Source organism: Harmonia axyridis, chromosome 5 (assembly GCF_914767665.1).
Source record: "Harmonia axyridis chromosome 5, icHarAxyr1.1, whole genome shotgun sequence".
Lineage (NCBI taxonomy): Eukaryota > Metazoa > Arthropoda > Insecta > Coleoptera > Coccinellidae > Harmonia > Harmonia axyridis.
In genome coordinates, this window is record NC_059505.1 from 40,628,483 (window position 1) to 40,651,326 (window position 22,844).

At 37.6% G+C, this 22,844-nt stretch overlaps 3 protein-coding genes across 4 annotated transcripts; 2 read left to right on the forward strand and 1 right to left on the reverse strand.

Annotated features, from left to right (window-relative positions):
- Positions 1-109: 109 nt before the first annotated feature.
- Positions 110-2,963, forward strand: LOC123680805 (sin3 histone deacetylase corepressor complex component SDS3). The gene is made up of 4 exons (XM_045618906.1): positions 110-854; positions 939-1,496; positions 1,873-2,096; positions 2,680-2,963. The coding sequence occupies exons 1-4, from the start codon at positions 761-763 to the stop codon at positions 2,764-2,766; spliced, it is 963 nt and encodes a 320-aa protein (XP_045474862.1). The 5' UTR covers positions 110-760; the 3' UTR covers positions 2,767-2,963.
- Positions 2,964-3,565: 602 nt separating this feature from the next.
- Positions 3,566-4,697, forward strand: LOC123680806 (E3 ubiquitin-protein ligase MARCHF3-like). The gene is made up of 2 exons (XM_045618907.1): positions 3,566-3,780; positions 3,834-4,697. The coding sequence occupies exons 1-2, from the start codon at positions 3,658-3,660 to the stop codon at positions 4,653-4,655; spliced, it is 945 nt and encodes a 314-aa protein (XP_045474863.1). The 5' UTR covers positions 3,566-3,657; the 3' UTR covers positions 4,656-4,697.
- Positions 4,698-5,104: 407 nt separating this feature from the next.
- On the reverse strand, positions 5,105-22,661 carry LOC123680803 (vacuolar protein sorting-associated protein 13D). Of its 2 annotated transcripts, XM_045618903.1 has the most exons (49): positions 22,485-22,661; positions 22,163-22,339; positions 21,902-22,092; positions 21,668-21,850; positions 21,187-21,609; positions 20,679-21,020; positions 20,196-20,497; positions 19,660-20,140; positions 19,327-19,513; positions 18,534-19,272; positions 18,200-18,480; positions 17,857-18,144; positions 17,592-17,804; positions 17,366-17,534; positions 17,080-17,289; positions 16,766-17,023; positions 16,252-16,709; positions 15,963-16,099; positions 15,511-15,900; positions 15,220-15,373; positions 14,908-15,160; positions 14,497-14,849; positions 14,223-14,441; positions 13,820-13,974; positions 13,153-13,722; positions 12,797-13,097; positions 12,568-12,740; positions 12,208-12,428; positions 11,752-12,155; positions 11,505-11,656; positions 11,254-11,401; positions 10,987-11,200; positions 10,745-10,931; positions 10,503-10,685; positions 10,236-10,451; positions 9,955-10,179; positions 9,722-9,900; positions 9,283-9,633; positions 9,017-9,228; positions 8,804-8,968; positions 8,715-8,750; positions 7,959-8,407; positions 7,735-7,878; positions 7,505-7,677; positions 6,792-7,011; positions 6,181-6,668; positions 5,972-6,091; positions 5,725-5,862; positions 5,105-5,669 (listed from the first exon to the last, which is right to left on the reverse strand). In XM_045618903.1, the coding sequence occupies exons 2-49, from the start codon at positions 22,254-22,256 to the stop codon at positions 5,417-5,419; spliced, it is 12,402 nt and encodes a 4,133-aa protein (XP_045474859.1). In that variant the 5' UTR covers positions 22,257-22,339; positions 22,485-22,661; the 3' UTR covers positions 5,105-5,416. The 2 variants fall into 2 exon arrangements, with proteins under 2 accessions (XP_045474859.1, XP_045474860.1); XM_045618904.1 differs by lacking the exon at positions 8,715-8,750.
- Between the last annotated feature and the right edge of the window lie 183 nt (positions 22,662-22,844).

Consider the following 22,844-nt stretch of genomic DNA (forward strand, 5'->3'; position numbering starts at 1 on the left):
TTTTTGGAAACGCCTCGTATAATGCGAGATATACTTATGGTTTTGGTTCTTATTCGAACACACCTGCTCAGTTAAGAGTTCTGGTAGTGGTACCACGACTCCAACTGGTACTATTATTCCTTTCTACTCATCAATTGAAGTTCAACTCTCAGTTTTAAAAATACCGACTGAACTCAGCGGTCGTACTACAAGAACAGTTAACATTTGCATAAGAGATGTCAGCAGAACGGTATCCCTTTACTTTTGAAGCTTCCCGAGTTATGACGAAAGTTGAGAAAAAAATCTTCTCATTAGAATCGTAGGAAATATGGCTATAAAATTAAATTTTCTGATAAGAAAGTCGGAGGTTAGAAATCAAATACGCTGCTGAAATATCCCTGAAAGTTATTCCTGACTAAAGTATTTTAGGAAATTAGATCGTCTATATTTCAAGGAAATTTCAAAGTATTTCGTTATATAAAAAAGAAACAAGTAAGAAGTATTTATTTCGATAGGCACTGATTTAGGTCATAGATAGTTATAATCTGTGGTTTTAGGGTTATTATTTGTGATCTGTGGTTCACGTTTGTTTATTGTTTTTCTTGAATATGATAATTGGACAAGCTGTATATTCTATATTATTTTGGATTTTTGTTGTTTGTTGAAAAGTTTTTGTAACATCTTTTATATGTTTGTTTGTCCCCAAAAAAATTATGTTTACATTGTGATTTCAATTAGAAATTGAATGATATTGTACATTACAAAATAAAACAAAATTAAAATGAACAATTGTCCAGAAGAATTCGATTTCGACGATTATAAATATGAGGATGATGAGGATCAGGACAACAACAAGGCAGAAGAAAGTAATGAAGGTATGTATTTAATTAACAGTTATAAATATTTAAGTATTAGATAAAATTAAGATGGAACTAACTAAAAATATTTATCCCTTCTAGATACTGAAGATGCTAGTGAAACTGATATTGGGAACAATGAAGGTCCAATAGAAATCAAAGAGCAAATGTATCAGGATAAGTTGGCTATTTTGAAGAAAAAATTACAACAGTTGAAGGATGGAACACATCCTGAATTCAATGCAAGAATAATTGCATTGAGAGCTGAGTTTCAAGATAGGCTGCAAATGAACAAGTTGCATTCTGAACATCTGTTACAAACTATTGAAAAGGAATATGCACAAGAAAAAAAAGCAGCAGTGAAAGAATTCGAAGAAAAGAAAATAGACCTCAAAGAAAATTTAATATCAGATTTAGAAGATAAAAAGAGAAGTATAGAGGCTGAAAGGTATTCTTTCGAACTAAGTGGAGATCCTATGGAAGTGAAACCGGTTATGACGAGAAAGTTGCGTAGAAGACCCAATGATCCTATCCCGGCCCCAGAAAAAAGAAGAAAAATACCAACTACTCAAATTGTACATTTATTAGATGAAAAAGATATAGAGCATGATCTCAGATTAATATCTAGAGGGAAACTTGTGACACCAACTAGAAAACGAAGTAAGTCACCAGCAAGAAAATCATATAAAAAAAGTATTCGGAAGTCTAGGAGAAGACGGGACAGATTCACTGAAGATTTTTCAGACTGAAATTTGTGATTGTCTATTTTACTGTGCTCTGATGAGAACCTCAAATTGACACTATTTTCCTTCATCAAAATTTGACAAATGCATCAATTTTTGCATGATTATAATGCTTGTTGAGAAGGCAGCTATTAATTTTTTCAGATTCATTTCTAAACAATCATTACGATTGACCAATGCATGCTTTTGAAATTTGACTAAGATTCAATCCCGAATAGTTTTTCAAATATACACTTTGAACGATAGCAAGCTGTGGATGTGTGAGTTTACAACTGTATTCAATTCTTCCTTAGGCGATAGCGTTTCTGATCCGGTCCTTGTTCAAAACTCTTCGGTTCCGGTTCACTCTACCTTGCCATTTCAAGAGTTGACAGCCGCTGAAGCAAGGGAGACTAGGATAGAAGACGGCAAACTGCTATGTAAAAGAAGGTGGTTCCATAGAGGAAGGACTGTTACTGTAGTAACTAAAGATTCTTCGGAATATACTGCAAATATTTCTGCCATAGGAAGTGATGCTGTAAGTATGCGTTGAGTATACATTCTACTTCCTGGACACAATAACAATACTTGTTGAAAAGCAACTCATTACATACTTGATTATTTATCCAACGAAAATTCATTTGTGTCAGTTTTCCTTTATGAATGAAAATTTATGACTTAGAAAACCCTCTGCGAGAAATTCTGAGTCATTCAAGTTTGAATGTGACTTTTTTCTGCGTAATATATAATATCCCAAATTCATATCGCTCACCCTGCTTTTCAATGGAGCCCTCACCAACACAGATATATTACATCTCTCTGGTCCAATTGTAATTTCACCAAGTTCTATAACTTGACTTTAATTGTCAAAATCATAACCTATGAAAAATTGCCTATCCCTCGTCTACTGTCAGAAAAATTCTATGGTTTCTGCAATTGTCAGAATTTCCAGGAAACTCTTCTGTTGTCTCCTCATTTTACAATTGTTCTCTAGATTCTTTTCCATTTGTTGATAGTTATTATATTCCGGATGAAGACAAATCCAACAAATTAGGGATTAAAGATATAAATGGACTTCAGACTTTTGTATATAAGTTCACTGGTTATGTTTTTTGTTTCAGATTTGGGTGAAAAAATCTGACGGTACCAAAGTAAAAATTCATGTGAATCACCTAGCAAGAGGGGAAATAATACTCAAGATGAGATGACTTTCACATGAGAGATTTTATGACATGTCGAAAATGAGATACAAAGAAAGTAATATACAAAGTATATGTAAAAATAATTTTTTTTTCAAAAGTTAACTATGGTATGATATAATGTGCTCTTTGTTATGTGTTCGTGAGAAATTTGTACTGTTGCAGATTGAAAAAGTTTTAATTTATAATAAAACAGTTCCCAAAGATATGTTTTGTTTTTATCAAGGACCAAAAAACTTTCTCTATGCAATTATAAATATAAAAAATCTTAAGACGAAGACAGTGGGATTCAATTTCAGACAAATTATTCTGAGAATAGCGGCCTCAGTATCACATTAAAATCATTTTTTCCTTATTAATTTTTGTGAGGTTCATTAAAAAAAATTGGGTTCCTTCTAGGTGTAATATTGACCCTCAAAAATTAGCCCTTCACAGTAAGATATTTTTGGTTTTGTAACATTATTATCGCCACAAACGTTAAAGCTGAAATTCTTTTAATTCTAAGGACTCCACCCAAATATACATATACAAAATTTCATTTAAATCGGACTAGTAGAGTGCTAGATATGAAAATTAATTAAATTTTACGTTTGCGCATGCCCATCGCGCACCCTATATTCAAAAAGCTGAAATTTGTATAGGTTAGAAATACCCACTTTAATTGAAATCGAAAAAGAATTATAGAAGGATGCTACAAAGTTTCACAGACGTATACGAAAATGAAAGCAGTTCAAAATGTTCTGAAATTCATTTTGCGAACGTAAATTTTGGATTCGACTCGATTCCATAATACCCTACTTCAAAATTGTCTGACACAATAATTTGAGGACCTCACAGTCGTCAAATTCTTGTCAAACGATTTTGAAATATGTCTAAAGATTGTACGATTCTCTTTTAGATATGAGCGATACGTCCCAGAACCAAGATCAGATAAACGAACAAGCCTCAGTGTTTTCCATAGTTTGCAGGATATGTTACGATGCAGACAGTAACGAAGAACTCATAACGCCATGTCGTTGTAAGGTCATTCTTCAAGGTCATCCGTTACTGTATCCGTTAATCTCTGTGTATTGCAGGGGACTGTGGCTTACGTCCACAGAAGCTGTTTGGAGACGTGGCTGGCAGAAGCCAACGCCACAAACTGTGAACTATGCCATCAAGCTTTCCACACGGAAAGAACGCCTAAGTACACCACTTGTCAATCTCTTTGGAGATGGCTGCGCTACCAACCTACAGCCAATGAGGTCGGACGTGGTATTATAGGTGACATGCTAGCTTGTGCTGCTATAACCCCAATGGCCGTTGTCATAACCTATGTTTGTCTTTTTTCTTCCGACTACTACAACCAGAAAAAATTCCAAGCACTCACAGCTGCTAAATGGACCTCTGTATCACTTCTAGTCATGATCGGAATCATGCTAGTAGGCTATTACATGTGGGTGTTTTCAATCATCAAACTGCACATGACCGTTTGGTACAATTGGTGGCAGAGGGAGTGTATAGTTCGGTACATCCCACCATCTTCCATTCCAAGAATAACATCACCTTTACGAACTGCCAGAAGAGATACCGTAATCACAATCGTACCTTCAAGTAGAGATGTAGACACTACAGAGTTTATTGATGTGGAAGCAGTTGATTCGAAGCCTAAGTTGACTCCGCCCATCAGACCTATAGTTAAGCCGCCCAAAACTACTTCAGCGTTTTTCTTTGGGAAAACGAAGGTACTGCCTACAATCGAGGAGAGGGATAGTGAAACTGTTATCAATATTGTGCAGAGTTCTTCTAGAAATATGCATTTGTTCTTGAGCAGCACCTCGAGAATTGTTTTGGAGAATGAGGACTCGGATGATAGAAAAAAACAAGCGGAAGATGTAGAGGACCAAAATGTAGACTAAGTGTGAGATGTCCTTGATAAATAAACGTTTATGCATTTATAATTTTCAACTGTGTGGTGTCATAAGAGAAAAATAACCTCAACTAACCTAAAAAACCTTTAGGAGGAGGCATTGCATTGAAAATTAAGCTACTGTCACACAAAATTTATGATTATTGATTGGATAATATGATAAAGTTTTCAAGAAAAACCCTGGACAGCCTTTAAACGAATTTTCTCTGAATTTTGTGAATTATAGACCAAACAATAGGAGGTTAAAGGAGTTGAATAAAACCGATCCTTATTATTGGGAATTTAATGATATCAAAATCATTCGGTACAAAATAGTGATAACTTATTTACATTATATACAAACCATTTATAAAAATAACCATAACAACAATCCATTCTCTATTAATAATAAAAATATTTCAACACTTTCACATCGATTCAAGAAAGCTTGTTTGCATCTTTCCAAAAAAAAAACAACTGGAAAGTAAACAACGAAATGCAATCGCAACTTTCATATTGCGAAAAAAATAACAATGAATGAAATGCCCAAAATATGATTGCCACAAAATTTTCTATACATTTGATAATTGAATACATATGATAAGTCCTCAGGGATATCACATATTTTTATTATTTTTCTTCATGAAATAATATACTTGATTCAACACGAATTGGTTGCCTCATAAATAAGCCTTAAATACACCACTTTGGCATCGATTGCTACATTTCAAATACTGTAATATTCAAGTAAAGTAAATTATTTTGGTTGATTCAGTCTTCGATAGCTGTATTATCCGTATTCAAAGTATAGAGATATTCGGTGTAGAGCCTCTTTGCGTAATTTATCTGTTGTGCCACTGTCCTTGCTAATTCCATACTGCGACATCTCACACGAGGTTTTTTGACTGGATCTGGATTAACTAGTATCGAACTGCTGGTTCCAGCCACATGTTGGACTATCTCGATATAATACCTGTTTTCTGAGTGTTCTTTCTCTTCATACAACTTGCAGCTGATCAAATTTCTGAAAGTTCATTGATTAAATACAGTTTAAAAGAATATATAGAGAAAATTCTTACATAAGGTGGCAATCTATTATTGGAGTAAGATCTTGATTGTTTGCAACTATCCTTATCCGTTCATTGGAAACTATACACTGAAGATCTTCTGATGCACTTCCCAAAACCTCGAAGGCTATCAGCTGTTCATTATAATTTCTGAAAGAAATTTGGAAATTTGTATAAGTATAACACAAAATTGGGGAATGACAAAAGTCATATCAATCTACATATAAAAAAACTTAAAATAGCTTGAAATTCCACTCACTTATCGTTGACCGTGTACAGATACTGCTGCCCTTGACTCTGCTTCAGATTATACCTTGGTAATAGCCCACCATATCCATGTACACACCTAGGAAGCCTGTGCCTCTCAAATATAATTTTACTGAAAAAAAAAACACAAACTTACACAAGAATCGATCGAATGAATTCACAATAACACTCAACAACTACGAGCAAACCTAATAGCCTCACCTACTGCTGGAGTCCCTCACAGCCCTCGCCGTCTCAGAAGCGAAATCCAAAACGCCCACAACGGGCTTGGTCAGAGCGCCCACCAATCCTTTTCCCATTCCAGAGAACGCGCCTTGTATGCCGTCATTGGCCACGCCCTCGTACACTTGCTTGAAGATGCTGGTGGCCCCGCCCAACAGCCCGAAGCCCAACCCCTTGAATCCTGCTATGAGGTGGTCTTTACTGCGGCCAGTCTCCACCCTCTTGTACCTCTGTCTGGTCTCCTCGTGTCGATCGTCCATGGCCACCTTGCCCAAACCGTCGGAAAGCGACTCTGTGACCTTGGCAGCGGAATTGGAGATGCCGTGGGTGACGTTTTTCACCAAGGCGGATACGTTGCCGTCTAGGAAAAACCCGGACAGGCCTTCGGAGACGTCGTTCACAAATCCTAGGGGGTTACCTAGGAAGTCCACCGAACCCAAGATGATTCCGGCTTGCCACATCAATTCCTGCAACCAGTCAAGGAAAACTTGCACAAACTAAAGTTTTTACAGATCGAGAACTAAATAACACGGATACCAACACAACAATACTGAAATAACTACATGCTGGTAGTCCTAAGATCAACTTACATCTCTGAAATGCTTTTTGATTGAATCTAAAAGAAACTGCCAGGTCTCGAATGGATGCTTTCTGTCGAAAGCCTGCAGATCGATGGCTGCATCTTCGAACTTGATCAAGGTTAAGCCAAGTTTTTTCTTGATTCTCTGCAGATGACCGCTGAGTTTGCTTGCAGTCTTGACACTGAGCCTTATTTCACTAGGAACCAATTGCAATACCCCGAAATAGTACCTATAGAAGAAAATTATATAAGAGCTATTGTAATTTTTGTTTTATTTTATAATTTTATTAGGAATTCAAATACACTGTTTTTATAAACTAATTAGTTAGTATATAAACTCTACAGAGCTTTTTTCTAAGTGGTCATCAGCTCGACTTCAACCCAAATTTTCATATCTACGTTGTTCCATAAATTTGTTTATGTATATGATTAAATGTGATTAATGATTCGAAAAAATGAATTTTTTTAAAAAATAGTCTTCGAGATTCGAAAGTTGTAACTACTACTAAAATGTTATTACACCAGCCCCAATGAAATTTTGTATGGACATTTTATTGTTTTAGATTTTTTTTCAAATCGATGATTTTTGTATAACCTGCCTTAGACTTGGACCTTTTTTCTGTTTAGGTTTTTTTTTGACATATCCGATATCACAGTTTCGTCTATGGAAAATAAATTATCATTATTATTATAATCGAAGTACGAATGTTTTGATAACCTCACCGTTTTGAGTGTGAAGTCGATACTTTAGTCAGCAACCGCTGAGTTTCAAAGTCGTTCTCGTCTTTGTTTATCAGTTCTTCTTCTTGAGAGTGGAAACCGGCAAAGGAACAGAACTTCAGCAGCAGTAACTCTTCCAAAATCACAGAAATATTCTTCAAACGTAATATCAAATACTGTAAGAGAATGAGGTTAAGTAAGGTAGAAGAGGGTTGGACCTTTAAATATTATACCTTAAATATCACTGCGTTTTCATTGACTTTCGTCTGCATCTCAGCTTGGAACATTATTGCTGGTAAGTCGTTTTCTCCTTCATCGCTGTTTCTTATGTTCGGTGGTGTGACATAAAGAACAACTGGAGTTGTAGTTTCGAACAGCTGCAAGAGGTTATTTTCAAATGTTATTTCAATCAACACAGCCATGAATAGGAAGTGTTACATAACCCATCACAACTTACCTGATTGTCGACTTGTACATTACCAACGCTGACACAAAACATCTTCGACTTTGGAGTAATGACAGTCTCAGCCACTATATTCGAGAACAGACCGTACAGCAACTCTTCGGGTGTCTTACAGCACACCAAACTGACTCCGAGTCCTTGTAGATGCACAATAAACTGGAACTCCCTCTTATCTGTTTCTTCTTCTCTGGTAAAATCCAAATGGGGTCTTTGTTGCAAGGCGATGCTGCCCCACTCTCTGTCGTCAGAGGTCGCGTACAACTTTTTCTCCTTCATGTCCTTTATAACCAAGACCCTGGTTGGTCCATCCATGATTATATCTACTGATAGAAATCCCGAACCAGGTCTTAGTCTTTGCCTGCCTACAGCTTGTTCTATTGGTACTCCTGCGTCTGTTAGTTTCCTGGAGTTGGTCGAAGGTAAACCTAGCACAACTGTGTTCCCTAGAATCATTTCGTTCAGCTGAGTATTCAGTAGTTTTTGTCAAGTTGAGGTTAGGGTTGTACTGATACTTGAATTTTGAAACTGTCAAAACTGGCATAACCAAAGGTTAATTTTTGGTCTAACCTCAAAAGTTAGACTTATTCAGAATCGCTTTAAGTGCTTGTTTTCAGTACAACCTGATTAGTAACAAAATTTCATGTTCAATTCACTTGCAACGTATCTAAGTGGAAAAGGAGAGAGGGGGGGGTAGAAAACTCAAAAAGAGAATAGGGCTACACACTTAAGAGGAGAATACAGTATACATACACGATTGCCAAACTCCGAGGGAATTGCTATTACATCCTAGAAAATGCAAGTACCAAGTATATTTTTTCGCGATTTAGAGAAACTATTACCTTGTCTGAGACCGTAAAATCCATCTTGTGCTTGAACGCACATATTGTAATGGGCACAACATAACAGACCGTCATCTGTGAACCTCCAAAGTTGGGTCGAAACCCTTCTGGGGTCCATCCTCCTGAGCATCAGCCTCGAATAGCAACTTGGTTGCGGTGCGTTACCTGTAAAAGACACCTTAGAACAAAAACTTCAAAATTCAAAGTTTTCACCTTCGATATCCAAAACCAACACATGTTCGCTCCTCGGTTGGTTAGGGTGATAAGGTGGGCTACTTCCCTCGTGTTGTATATGTCCGGTTGATGTCATTCTCCACAATTGCGACCTCAAACCTTGCCTCTTTCGGGCAAGCACCACCTGAGTTCCATTTATCACATCTAGGACAAGCTCCTGATTCTCCACATCCAAAGGATTAAGTATATCACTGCAAGAAAGTCTTCAGTCTATCCATCAACTCTATCAGTGTTACCACACTTACCTTTTAAACGTTCCAACAAAAGCTATATAGATGAAGTTTTCGTATGTCAGACCAGCCGAGGGACCTAAGGAACTCATATCGTAAGTCTTGCTGATACCACCGGGGGCCACAACATTCAAGAGAGGTGGTTGAGTGGGCTGATCCCAAGCGTAGGGTATACTTGAATGTGCCCTAGCTGTACTGTGATGTACCTCTTTGCAGGATGACTGAGCGAACGTTAGAGACACCTCCGAAAAGTTATCCACTCGAATGGGTGGAGGCATTGTATCTGCATCGGTGAATACTATGAAGAAAGTGGCCCCTTGAAGCACTATTTCTAGTCGGAGGAAGTACACACGGCCATTAGTGTCTCTGTAGATAAAAGAAAAATAAAATATACGAATAAACCAAACTAAATATAAAAGATGATAGTTAAAAGTGAAAGTAAATTTTTATCAACCTTATGTTAACGTGTGTGGAACTATTCGCATCAATTTTTAAACCCCCTGACCAACAACAATCTGGTATATCCTTGATAGAAACACACAGATATTGATCTTGATCCAACCTAGGCCAATGAAAAGGCATATGAGAATTTGGCATCAATCTGAGTGAGGTCTTTAGCTGATTTGGGTTGCTCTACAAACAGGTTCGATTTAGGTTATGAGGCAATGCATGATGAACAAGTCTTACCAACGTCAACGTGAAATAACTCTGACAAAACACCAGTTGATACGAACTTCTATTGTGCACTTGGTACCTCGGAGAAATGGTAACTATGTTGGTAGACCTGTACCTACCCTTACCAGGTCTTACCTCTATACCGACCACGAACACAGTGTCAGATCTACCATCAGTCATGGTAACGTGAAGTTTACGGACCTGGATACCTTTTTGAACGTGAAAGTTGGAACACCACTGAAAAAAAATTGAATTAAAAAAATCCAAGCAACCAAAACCCAGAAGGAGCTTACCTGTGGTGTACCATCTCTTATGACATGGTTGCCAACTCTTGCGCTAATGGTAGGACTAGCATCGTGATCAGAAAAACTGAACAGCAAGGGTAGTAACATTCTAGCGAATTCGTGTTCTTCGAATTGACCAGCAGACAAGCTGCTAGTACCTGCCTGTCTAAAGACCAAAGGCAGACCAGTCTTGTTTATAATCCAATATGGCGCGGAAATGCTTATCTGGAAAAATTGAGGTTAGGTACTGTAACGTTTGGGAAATTAGGAATGTACCTTGATTTTAGCGCCTTTATTGCAAGAAATCACAGCCTGTAGGAAGAGTTTCCTCTCCAAATTATCTTCCAGTCTTAAACGGCATGCAAAATCAGTAGCACAAGCAGCCGGTATAATCACAGAAGTACTGGAGACAAAGTTTTCAACGAGTATATTCAATTCTATAGTCTCATCTGGATCAACCTAGATTACAAAAAAATTTTTAACGAAAGCTTGAATAGGTTAGTATTAAAGGTACTCACACTTGTTAAAGCGTTTGAAGACCCTGAAACGATACGTCCATGTTCACCCTTAATCCTATAGATTAGATCGATGGGAAGCAAATTGACTATTTTTACAGTTGGCAAGAGTGTGATGCGGTGCGCTGGTTGGTCACCTTTGTAGTTTCCCTCAATGACAAACTTCTCCTTCACAATATCCGAGCAAAACCTGCAAAAAGACGAATTTAACATTTGAGGTTAGGAGCGGCAACGTTGGACCTAACCTGTAACTTGTTCCCTTCTTGGAAACGCACGTTGCCAAATCGTACACCGACTCGGAATTAGGCTGTTTCCAAGATATTGAAGACGAACAATAAGAATATTTCTCTGAATTACAAACCGGTCTGACATCAATGTCGGAATGGGCATATTGAAGTGGGATAGCCAAGGTTTTTCCGGAATCTATTTTTACAGACTTGCTGGGCACCCAACCAGAACCTTGAAGAAGACAGAATTGCAAAACTGACAGGTGACACTAGAACTAACCTTACCCAAATATTGACTCTCAAATTTCAACTCAACAGTTTCCGGCAATTTGTTTTTGGCCAGAACTGCAGATCTGACGGTGATCAATTTTCTTGCAGAACCTTCTAGTGTGATGTCGAAAATGATCCTTGCTGGGGGGATATCTGCTTGAATCTGGCAACAATCGATCAAATTAATCACAACTTATACCAGTATAGGATAACATGTTGGCAACATGATCAAACGATTGGAACTGAAGGTATCAATTGAAACTTACATTTGACCTTGTTGTAACCTCAATCAAAGCATGCCTGAAATAAACTCCTACTTTGTCTACTGACACTGGAGGTGTGGCCTGCTGCCATCCATCTACCTTGACTATCAGCTGATGCATTTTTCTCTTGTGAGAGTCCTGATGTCTGATTTTATCTTTCGAAAGAATAACGTTAGTCCAATAAATTAAAAAGAGTCCACTTCAATACCATATAAACTATTTTAAAAAGTTTTTGTGTATCCAAACTTACCTCTTCCACTGAAAGAAAACGGAACAGTGGCTCCTTGGGGCACAGTAATAACAGAATCATCCTGATGCCCGGACTGAGTCGCTTCCACGTCATCTACCTCAGAGATGACTGTAGAAAAATGAAGAACCGATCCTGTATCGTTCTTCAAAGCGAAAGGTACAAAAGGAGATCTACGTTTGAAAGTCGGAGACTGACAAATCTGCTTGCACTCATTGTCTCCATTCTCCCCATTTTTATCCTTCAAACTGTAGTAGTCCTTCGTCCAGCTCTCCTTGACTTTCTTATAGAGGTCTAACAAGGTTGAGGTTACATCGACGTTTAGAATGTCCTTGGAACGAACTTCAACGTTCAACCTGTTCTTAACCAAAGCTGCTGACAAGGTTTTGTGCCAAATTATAGTGCAGCTGAAAAATGCTGTTTTAGAGGAAAATTTAGTTTTGTTACAAAACTTCTTACTTCCAAGGTTCTATCACAGGTTCCCATCCAGAGAGAACTCTGTTGTAATAATCGCTTGCTAAAATACAGGATAATGAACCTTTCCTATAAAGCAACTCGGTATTGTCTGTTTCTAATAGATTTTGCGTTAGGCAGAGATCTTTCAGAGAAAATTCAAGCAATGGGACATCTGAATCACCGCAGTCATCGATAATGCACAATGATACACAATTCGCTTTAACCTAAAAAAACTTCATAATTAGACATTGGTTTGAAGATACATAACCACACTTTCTATGGAACAATTTCCATACCAACTGTAGCTAACAAAGAAGCAGTTGCCATAACTACAGTTGCTAAGATACAAAAAATTCTATTTACCTCGATGCAATCTATGGCAATTTTGAGATCTCCATAATTTTCTACGTTGCTTTTTGGTGTTGCATACTTGGTCAACCAGATGGCAGCTTCATCCAATTTATTTGCACTTTTTTCTAAAGCTGTTATACAATCTTCACTGCTAAAGCCTAGAGTGACCAACTTGTTGACATTCTCTAAAAAATTAAAGAGTTTCGTGACAACTGTTTAATCAAAAACTATATCAACAAACCTATCGAGTAATTCAGAGTTTCATTAGTTTTTTGACCTGACAAAAGTTGCTTCGGAAGTGAGTTGAGTATTTGAAGAAACATTTTCATATCATGGTAAGAGAGTCTGACGGTTAAATACTGTAGTTGCGCCTCAAGTTTGTTATCACCATTTATATCTATATTTAAGGTTATAGGATCAATAATTGACAAGGCAGTCTCATCTTCCATTCCCAAAATACATGAGAACATCTCGCAATGGTTCAAGTTGCAGGACAAAGGTTTTTGAACATTCTTCGGTTTATAGGTTATAACAGTTGTACTCTAGAACCACAGATGAGATTAATATCGAACTGTCATTCACCAAATCACCTCTTACCTTCAATATCACAGCATTGGTATCCCATTGAGCAGTATTTTCAACGACAACCAATTCAGAATCGGTTATATTCAATTTAACCTCAAAAGTACCCTGTTCCGGCTTCCAATTCGTTACAGGCATCTTCTGATGTTCCGGACTGGAGTCGACATTCTCTATATTTTGAAAAATGAACTTCTGCAAGGTTTCCCACCAATCAAAAACACCCATCAGTCTCATATTGTTCAACAGGACCGTGAATTTAGTGTGGTCTCCCCTCTTTCTGCTGTGTATTTCGGCTTGGACCAATTCCACCTGGTTGGACTTCTTAACCGGTTGGAGAATGTTGGTGAAAACGTTGGGTGGGTGACCACCAGGTGAGTGGTCGAATCTGGTGTCCATCACCAAGATCTCTTGAGAAACCAGGTCTATGTCTTGACTCAAATTGTTGAAGGACTCGACTGTGAGTCGGGACTTGATGAAGTTGATACACGTGAAGGGTGGCGACCCTGAATTCTCTCTAAGCCTGAGTGTGACGTTCTGTAGGTCCAATTTGAGTGATGATAGAGTCCACGAATCAGATGCCGAAGACTAGAGTAAAGAGAATAAGTTGTGGGTCGATTAATAAACTTTTGGGTTTAAGCTCCATACCGAATGTGAGATAATTAAAAAGAATGAATACACTTACCGAACTGCTGGTTATTGGTGATGTTACAGATGGCAGAATTCTCTCGGTGTCTTCTCCCAAATTGAACGTGAACAGGCCTTTCAATAGACGATACTGAGATGAATCTATTGTAGCGTCTAAAGTCGATAACTGCCCATAGATACTCATGTCAGGCACTGAAATAAAGGTTTACTTAAGCCCTAATCATATTTCTCAGATATAGATCTGTTTCAGAACTTTACTGGTAAGTTTTGAAAGGAATTAGGTAGTTGTTGAAAGGAGGTAGGTAGCTTTGTCAATTTAAGACAACTTGAAAGGTTAACCTAACTTAAAACACTGTTCTAATTGACTTAACCTCAATTAAGTTAATTAGTACTGTGCTTCAGGCTTATTCTAAGATTTGCACTGTTGCCAAATCTCTTACCGATTCTGTACTCCGGATGGAAGTTCAACAGATTCCTCTCAACTCTAAACTTGACCTGAAATTTCTTCGTCAGAAGAGATGGTCCATTCCTGAACACACGGACAGTACCCAATTGAAAACTGTCAGGGACCGGAGCCTTGGAACCATTCTCTCTACGACCCATAAACAAATCCATATTTTGAAGTTCCACCGACATTACATCCAAAATGGTTCTCTTATCTGAAACATAACAATTCTTCAACTGAGCCCAAAAATAGTTTCTTTTTGATCTTACTCGATTGTTTAGAGGCCACACTGATCGTGTTCTGATCACCTGACATCCTGAAGCGATTCTTGACCAACAACTGGCCCAAATTGACTACCAACATGTCGGAACTTTTGGAACTTACAGGCACTAGGATGATGGGAGAGCCAGCGTATATACTGAGAGACAGTTTCAAGGGTTCGTTTCGAACCTTTTGTCCACTGGTTGCTGCCCTAATACTTTCCATAACCCTTTGCAACTGCGTGAAATGATTGGAGAAAGCCTGCAGTTCAGCAACGAATCTTTTCGTGTGGACGTACAGCACTGAGGACATGCCGATCTCTAGGTGAGCGTCATAGTTTTTGGTGCTCACCGGTGTATGTCTGCAATTAGGAAAAATGAACAAATTATTTCTTGTTGATGAACATTATACAAACTCACCGTGTATACTTGAACTTCAAAGCTTTGGATCCCGAAGTGGTGAACCTCTCTTTATATAGCTGACCATGTGGGGTCAAGTCGATCAAAGACATAGACCCCAAAGTACCCTCAACTTCTTTTTGGGCACCGCTGGTTTTTATGCCAATTTCAACCTTCGATATGTTGGCTTTGGCTATATCTGATCCCGACTTGACTAGCACCATGGTTAACGATCTTATCGTTATGTTAGTTCCTATATTTTCGGCCACAATCTCTGAAATGGAAAATTAAAATCTGGTAAAAAAGAAAGTTATGGTGTCAAAGTGGTCTAACCTGGAAGAACATTATCTGTCACTTCAGATACTTTGTCAGTATCGTTGGCAGAACTTGTAGGTGAAGCACTGAAGAAATCTATAAGAACAACCCATGACTCAACACTTATTACCAGGTCCAAACAGTTGAAATCGACTGAAGCAGTCATATTCAACTGAAAAAAAAAATAAAATTAATTAGAAACCAATTAAGTCTAAAAAAATTTACAGAGGTATACAAAAATGTGTGTATTCCTTCGAATGCAATGTTGTTACCGATATTCAAAAACAAACCTGATCAATTCCCACTTACCGAATCATACAGCGAATTGAAATTTGGTGCATCCTTATCCACCAGAAGAACGGAAATCAACACTAGATTCTTCTCCATCCTTGATTTCCTCCTCTGCGTTGGAGAAGGAGGAGGTGTAGAAGGATACATCTGTTCCATCCTCTGCGGCATGAAATTACCATGTTTATTGTTATTGGCCATTCCAAATATGGTTGAAGTCTCAAGGTGATCAGGTAGCGACCCATGTATAGGAGCAGGATAGAACTGGTTATAGGTTATGTCCGGACAGGACCTAGACATACAAGAAGCGTTAGGTGGAAGGTCTCCTCCTGAAGATGATATCATCATGGCGCGTTGTCTTGAACCTTGAGGCTGCAGAAGATCTTCCATGTAGATGGATCTTAAAGAAACCTAAAAAAAATTGAACCATATTATTAGTTTTTGCTAGGTTAGGTGAAGAACAGTTATAATACCTGTATGTTGGTTTCATATCTGTGGGATTTCTCGTAACAGAACACGAAATCCCTGAAGGACACATCGATTAAACCTTGCTCAGTTGATGGGATGTTGCCTCTGAGTTCGATAGTAAAGATCGGTAGTTCAAATGATACTGAAAGAAGCTATGATTAGAGGACTACCTGAACCTATTGGCTACATTATAACTAAAGTAACCTTCATTTGAAGATCACAGAGAAAGAATTGTACGCACATACAGGCTCCTAACATTCACACCATACATGATTTTTAGGTTATCTCACTCACCTTTGATATTAGCCACCCTAGATGTGATACTTTTCGTTTTTGACACATTTGTCATTGCGGGGAACAGTTTTGCTCTCACGTGGGGATCCATATTGAGCGTTGTAACTCCTGTATCTTCCTCTGTTATATCACCAAGAGCCGACTGGGGTTTCAAAGACCTCATAACCGATTCTGAGATCTTCGGGTTCGAAGTTAACCACTGCATCGTATCCAAAACTTGCTCGTATTGCATCCTCGTCAACGAAACCTTCAATGCCGTTACAACAGAACCTGTGATCTGTATGTTACTTTTTGTCATATCACCACTCAATTCATCATCATCAAAAGGTAACAGACTTTCGTTGCTATAATTGAGATCTCCTCTAGTAACTTCTCTTTCTATGCTCAGTTTCACCAAAGTATCGTGTAAGATTGGTTTAGCTAAAGTATCACATGAGTATAGCACTTCAGGCCGAACCCTATAATCAAATAAAAATTACAAATACTGGACTCTGTCACAATTTGAACTACTTACATAGGTGCTTGATCTCTTCTTGGTTCTTTCGATCTCCTAGAGCTAGTATCCAACGAAAACAGGTTCATGTCACGTATTTCGATTTCGTAGAACTCCGTTCTAGATTCAGAATACCCTTGGTGTGATCCATTGGTCGAGGAATTATCTTTGACGTTCTTGTTAAACACATTTATTCTACCAAGATGAGCTATAAACACTTCGGTGCTGTTGTGGCCTCTAGGAAGAACAACAACAGGGCTGTCCAAGATGATATCTAACCTATAAAGTTATCGTAATCGTTACCATAGAAACGGTTTCTATGGAAATGTACTTACTTGATGTCAATGACTATGTCATCAGTGTCATCCGGACTGTAGGGTGTTTGCGGGATTGTATCTCTAGCAGAAGAGAATCCGGATGCCCCAATGGAACTGCTTCTTCTTCTTTTCCTCGGAGAAGAGCATTCGGACAGTGAGAAAGCACTTCCGTAAATGGAAGAAGACAATCTGGCATTCATGTAAAGTGATTGAGCCAGAGCCTCAGCTCTAAAACGTTTTTATCAATGAATACCTACACATCTGATTTTGAATGAAGAATTTTATAGTAGCGTATGAAATTTACCTTGCTTGAACTAAACCCAAAGCCATATCTGTGGCAGCAATTTTGATCGATCTGGCTAAGTGAGACATGTATTGCTTGAATTCAGTAGCGCAGGATTGTAACTCGCATACAAAATGAGGTGAGTGTGTATACCACAAAGACGCCATTCTGATCTTTATATCGGCAACGTCTAAAACCAAAATTTTCATTTTAAACATCATTCCACGGTAAATTGAAAGAGCAGTACCTTTATCATCTTTGGAATCCAAACTTCGCACAACTTTGAAACTAAACGCTCTCTCCTTATCTGTATCAAGAGCAGATGCGTACAAAGGGTGGATTTGATCTTCCTGGAGCAAGTCCTTGCCTACACTAACTATCCTTTGATGCATCTGACCTTCAGGTGTCAAATCGAGCACTTGTAGTCCTCCTAGAGACCCTTCTATCTCTACCTTGGAACCTAATAAGATTTTTATCAAATTTATAACCCTAGATTGGTTTTTTATACTTACTGACTGTAGCTTGTATCTTTGCTCCGCTCATGGTGGCAGTACATATTTTCTTTCCATGTAGAATACCATCTTTCATGATGCCACGCAGTAGAAGAACATTCAATCTATGAAAATCGAAGGTTAATTCAGTTTTACCAATTGTCGGCTCTAAGATGCTAGGCAGGGAGTCATTTGACGCTCTGACACTAGATGGCATAGCTGTTGGAAGTTTGACATTCGAGGACTTTTGGGACTTTGGAAAAACTCTCCTTGCAAATCCCACCAGTTCTACCAGTGTTTCTTGGTTGGCTACAAGAAGAATGAAATTGAGTACAAAAGATCTGAAATCGACTTGAATCATTACCAATTATGTCCAAATTATTGAACTGTACGTTAGCAATCTGCATGGGTTCCTGGCCACTGATTATTATAACCTCAATTGTGATGAGTGCTTCAGCGTCTAAGACCGTAGTTGTTCTCAAATTGTTATCAAGATTCATTGGAGAAGCTGTCAAAGAGGTTAACGCTTGAGTTAGAGCCATTGGTGAGGTTAGAACAGGCCTAGAAATATTCGGATCTGGACTAGCTGGTGACATCGGAGATGTCGGTTCACTATCTCTTAAACTTCCAGACATGGAATCCATTCTAAAAAAATGTTCAAATAGAATCTTTCAGTCGATTTAGATACAAAAACTTACCCAACATGCTTATGACTAGCAACCAACAGCTCGAAATCAGCCCCAAAAGTCTGTAGTGCATCTACAAGCAACAAACTGTGCACAGTGAGTGTGACACTCATATCGATTGATCTTCTCATTAAAGCCACTTTAACCCCTGACACCTGAAGTTCAGCTACACTTCTACCTCTACTCTGCACTTCTAACGACATATGATCGACTATAAACTGCACCATGAGCAGCTTTGACAATTCCAAGCTCGTATCCATGCTCATTGAAGGTTCTTCGTCTTGTCCCGATTCGAACAAAGAGTCTTCCAGAGATTCAGAACTTTTAAAAGGTGACGGTAGGCCTGTTGTTGTGATGATGTGTAGTAACTTCCTTGCCGAGTTAACTTTAGACTCGTTCAGATGTGCTACCAACTTTGGAAGGTTGGCGTTGAATGTCAAGCTTGGATATAAAGGATCGACAGTATGTATCACCCTCCTTTCTACTTGTACCGATATGTTGAATCTGTCTAAAACGTGCAGCGTTGAACTTCCCTTGTTATGAGCGTACCGCCAGTTGTCTTTTACTTTTCCAACTAGAATCTGTAAATCAGTCAGTTCCACCGTGTATCTTTCGTAGATCTTTTGGTGAAGCGTAGTTTCATTCAAAACATCCGAAGGTAGAGGTTCCATATTCGAGATATCTAAAGTGTGGTCTTCAGAATCGCTAGCCTCGCTCTGAGGAGGCGTAGAACAAGGCGTCAAAAACGTTTCTAAAAAAATTTCGACCGTTTACTTCCATCCCTTCAATAGCAGAACAAACTCACCTTCTTCTTCGCTAGCTTTACTGATATTTTGTTCATCTTCCACCACAGAAAATTCAGTGTTGTTTTTTAATTGCAGTCTTCCAAAATCTATCACAGCCATAGAAGCCCCTTGATCACAGAAATTCTCAACGAAAAATATTTGCGGAGCTGATATATCAAACTGAAGGTCCCAAGTGGTTCTGTCAACCTGCAAATTGTCACTGTCACTTGTCAAATTGTTATAGGTTAGGCTAGAGGTTGAGTATTTTCCTTCATCTATTCCAATGGTGAAGGAGATAAGTTGATAAAAAAAATGATAACATCTAAATAGAACATCTTGGTAAAAAAACTTACCATTCTGCCTCCCAAAATTTGTTCCCAATTCTTCATTAGTTCCTTTTTAGTCCTACTCTTCATAGCCTCGATCCTAGACTGAGTGATGTTCTTCTTGTGAGGTAAACATAAAAATTCGATCAGCCACTTTATTGCACTAGGTTGGTAAACAATATCCAAGCATTTTGACTGGATACACAACCGATAATCAGCAGTCGAATTCGAAGGTTTTTTCTCATAGGCTATATAGAATAAACATTCATTGTAGGGATCCAGCTGATTCACCACACTAACTCTTGGACTTTGAGGTCCCCTAGATCGATTGACATAACCTCTTTCGAGGCCAGGAGGACCAACGAGTACAGAAAACAGTGAATTTTGAGTTATTTTATCCTTCAAATACAAAGCCCCAAGGGAAAGTTCCACCAAGTGTGCTTGAGTTCGTGGTTTACTCACTATATTCAATGATAAATTTTTAAACTCTAATTCGAGCATTGGTGAACTGAAATAAAACTCCATTGAACATTTTCTTCCCGATTTAAAAATCTTTCACTTACATTTCTCCATCCATTGTGGTGCAAAGATTTACGCTGCCTTTCTTGAGACAAAAATTGAACTTTCCGAAAACCGCATCTCTTTTGAATATGGTGTTGTTCTCGACCGAATCGGAAAGAACCTGTAGGATCTCTCCTTCGAGCTGTTTGACCTCTGGTGAAGACGTTTCGGATGTTTCGTTTTCAGGTGGTGCAGAAGAATACCAACCTATCCAACCTGGAAACCAATTCTCCAACATGCTACGTCCCGCTGAATTATTTGTGCTACTTTTGAGTTTGGGAAGTTTTACAGTCTTCATGGCAATCTGGACAAAAATTTCAGTATAGCTTCATAAGATTGGTGAAATTGAAGGTCTAACCTAACAATAACATTTAAAATGGCTAAATACTGTCAAAACCTAACCTAACAATACATAAATATGTATCACCTATAGATGTCACAACCTAACCTAAACTAACCTTATATAAATAAGTAAATGTACCAACCTCTCTCAAAACCTTCAGTTCCTCAAATTCTCGACTCTTTTCGACTTTATCCTTGAATTTTTTATCCTCAGAACTCAAGGCTACTGTGGGACTTATTAAAATTTTGTTATATATCTTGACGTAAAGTACATTTTCTCTTGCAATGTTCAGGCAAGATTCCCAAGTAGGTTTCGGTTTGCATATCCTTGGGGGCCCTCCTGGATATAAACAATTTATTGCATAAATCCACCAAGAGCGGGGATCTTCTTTTACAGTTTTTGAGGGCTGATAAATACGGTACCTCCTATACTTGGCAAGGTCATCGAGACCTTGAATGCACTTGACGACTTGATCATATTGCCACTGAAACAAAAGTAAATATTGGTTAAAGAAAGGAAGCGCTTAAATTAAATAAATAAATAATAGTCTATTCAACAAATTTTTCAAATCCTAATATTTCATTGTGAAGATTACTTTGATTGTTCCCTTTTCAAATTTTTTTCAATATTAAAAAAGAAACCCTACTTACATCGATTAATGTGATGGGTACATCGTCTAAAACTAGATCACAAGCGAATCTTGGAGTGTCTGTTGACCTCAAAGGTTGTTCACTGTGATTATTTTTGATGTGAGCTTGTGTTGATACAGGTGGAAGAATGAAATTCTTTATATTTTTTAAGGTTGCAAATGGAGACATTGCTATTGCTAAATCTGCTAACGATAAATGTGCCAACATTCTTTCTGGTGCTAAATCTTCCCAATAAATACCAAATTTTTGCATTTCTAACAACTTGAAGGATTCTCCCTCCTTTTCTAAATGGCAAAACCTGGGGCTCCAATTTGCATCACAGCTTTGAGCGGATAAGGAATCTATTGTTACACCAAAAGCCACTGATTTGTTATTTACACTTATGTTATCTTCATATCTAATATGAACATCTTCAATATTTAACTGTAATAAAAAAATTTCGATTAACTTAAGACCAAAACATTCGGTTTCAAACACTAACTTGTATATTTTCTATAATATCTGAAATAACTCCAGCTCCAAAATTGATCCAAGAAGAATATGTAGTTGAATAGTATGTGTTTATGTCTTTAGTATCATTTTCAAGTCTCCAATGGGCCTCCATTTTATCCAAAGCTGTTAATTTAATTTCTTGTCTTGCATTTTCCTCTGCTTCATTATCCCACTAGAAAAAATTGTTTTAATATTTTTTTATTTAAAAAAATGTGACATTTACCTCTGATATAGGTAAAGGACTGGCTACTAAATATAATTGTTCGATAGCAATAACCCATGGTGCTGATCGGATTTGGCTGACTGGTATTTGTAGTTTGATTTTCCCAATAAAACCAGCTTTTATTTCTACAGGTAATCCCAAATGTCGCAATGCATCTTTTTTCAAGGGAAGATTTTCGAGTTCGACTTTACCTATAAATATAAAATTTATTAGTTCCTGATTAGAAATGAAAAGAAAATATGTAAACAAAATTTTACTTGCCTGACAGTAGGGCTATACTAAGTTGATCTGTGTTCAGATCAACATATTTTCCTAAATAAGTGTTTAAAATCCAAGCAGCAAGCCCTTCCAACATTTTTCCCAATTCTTAGTTGTTTTATTGTAAATTATAATATTATTGCTTGAATGAAACCCTAACCTGTCATAACTTTGTCTAACCTAAAAATACAAGATGATGGAACAAAAATCGGCGAAATAAATTAGATGGGAACGAATAATTATAGAATCTTGCCAAGAAATATAAGAACAATTGATCCCTGAATAGAATTGCAAAAGATCATAATGAGTTTTCTTTAAAACTCACGTGAATCTAATTTGCTTTGACGCAATTGAATAGAATGATGACATCTCATGTAATTTCTAGTTTTGTCATATATGCTTTTAATAGTTTAATAATTGTTTTAGTTGCCCTTTGGAATCGAGTGCTATCAAAAATTATTAATATTTCCTTTATTCAACTTCACTACATCGTATGAAGAAATTACAATTTTGACAACAACGTCCTTGAGTTTGATAATATTAGACATAGACGTTCATTAAATATTTACCGGAATAGTAAAAAACATGTTACATGTTCAATACTTTACCTTCAGGTATCATAAAAAGGCCGAAAAGCACTATTGATCTTCTTTCAATTTACAGAAAGTAATAGGAGTACAGTTTG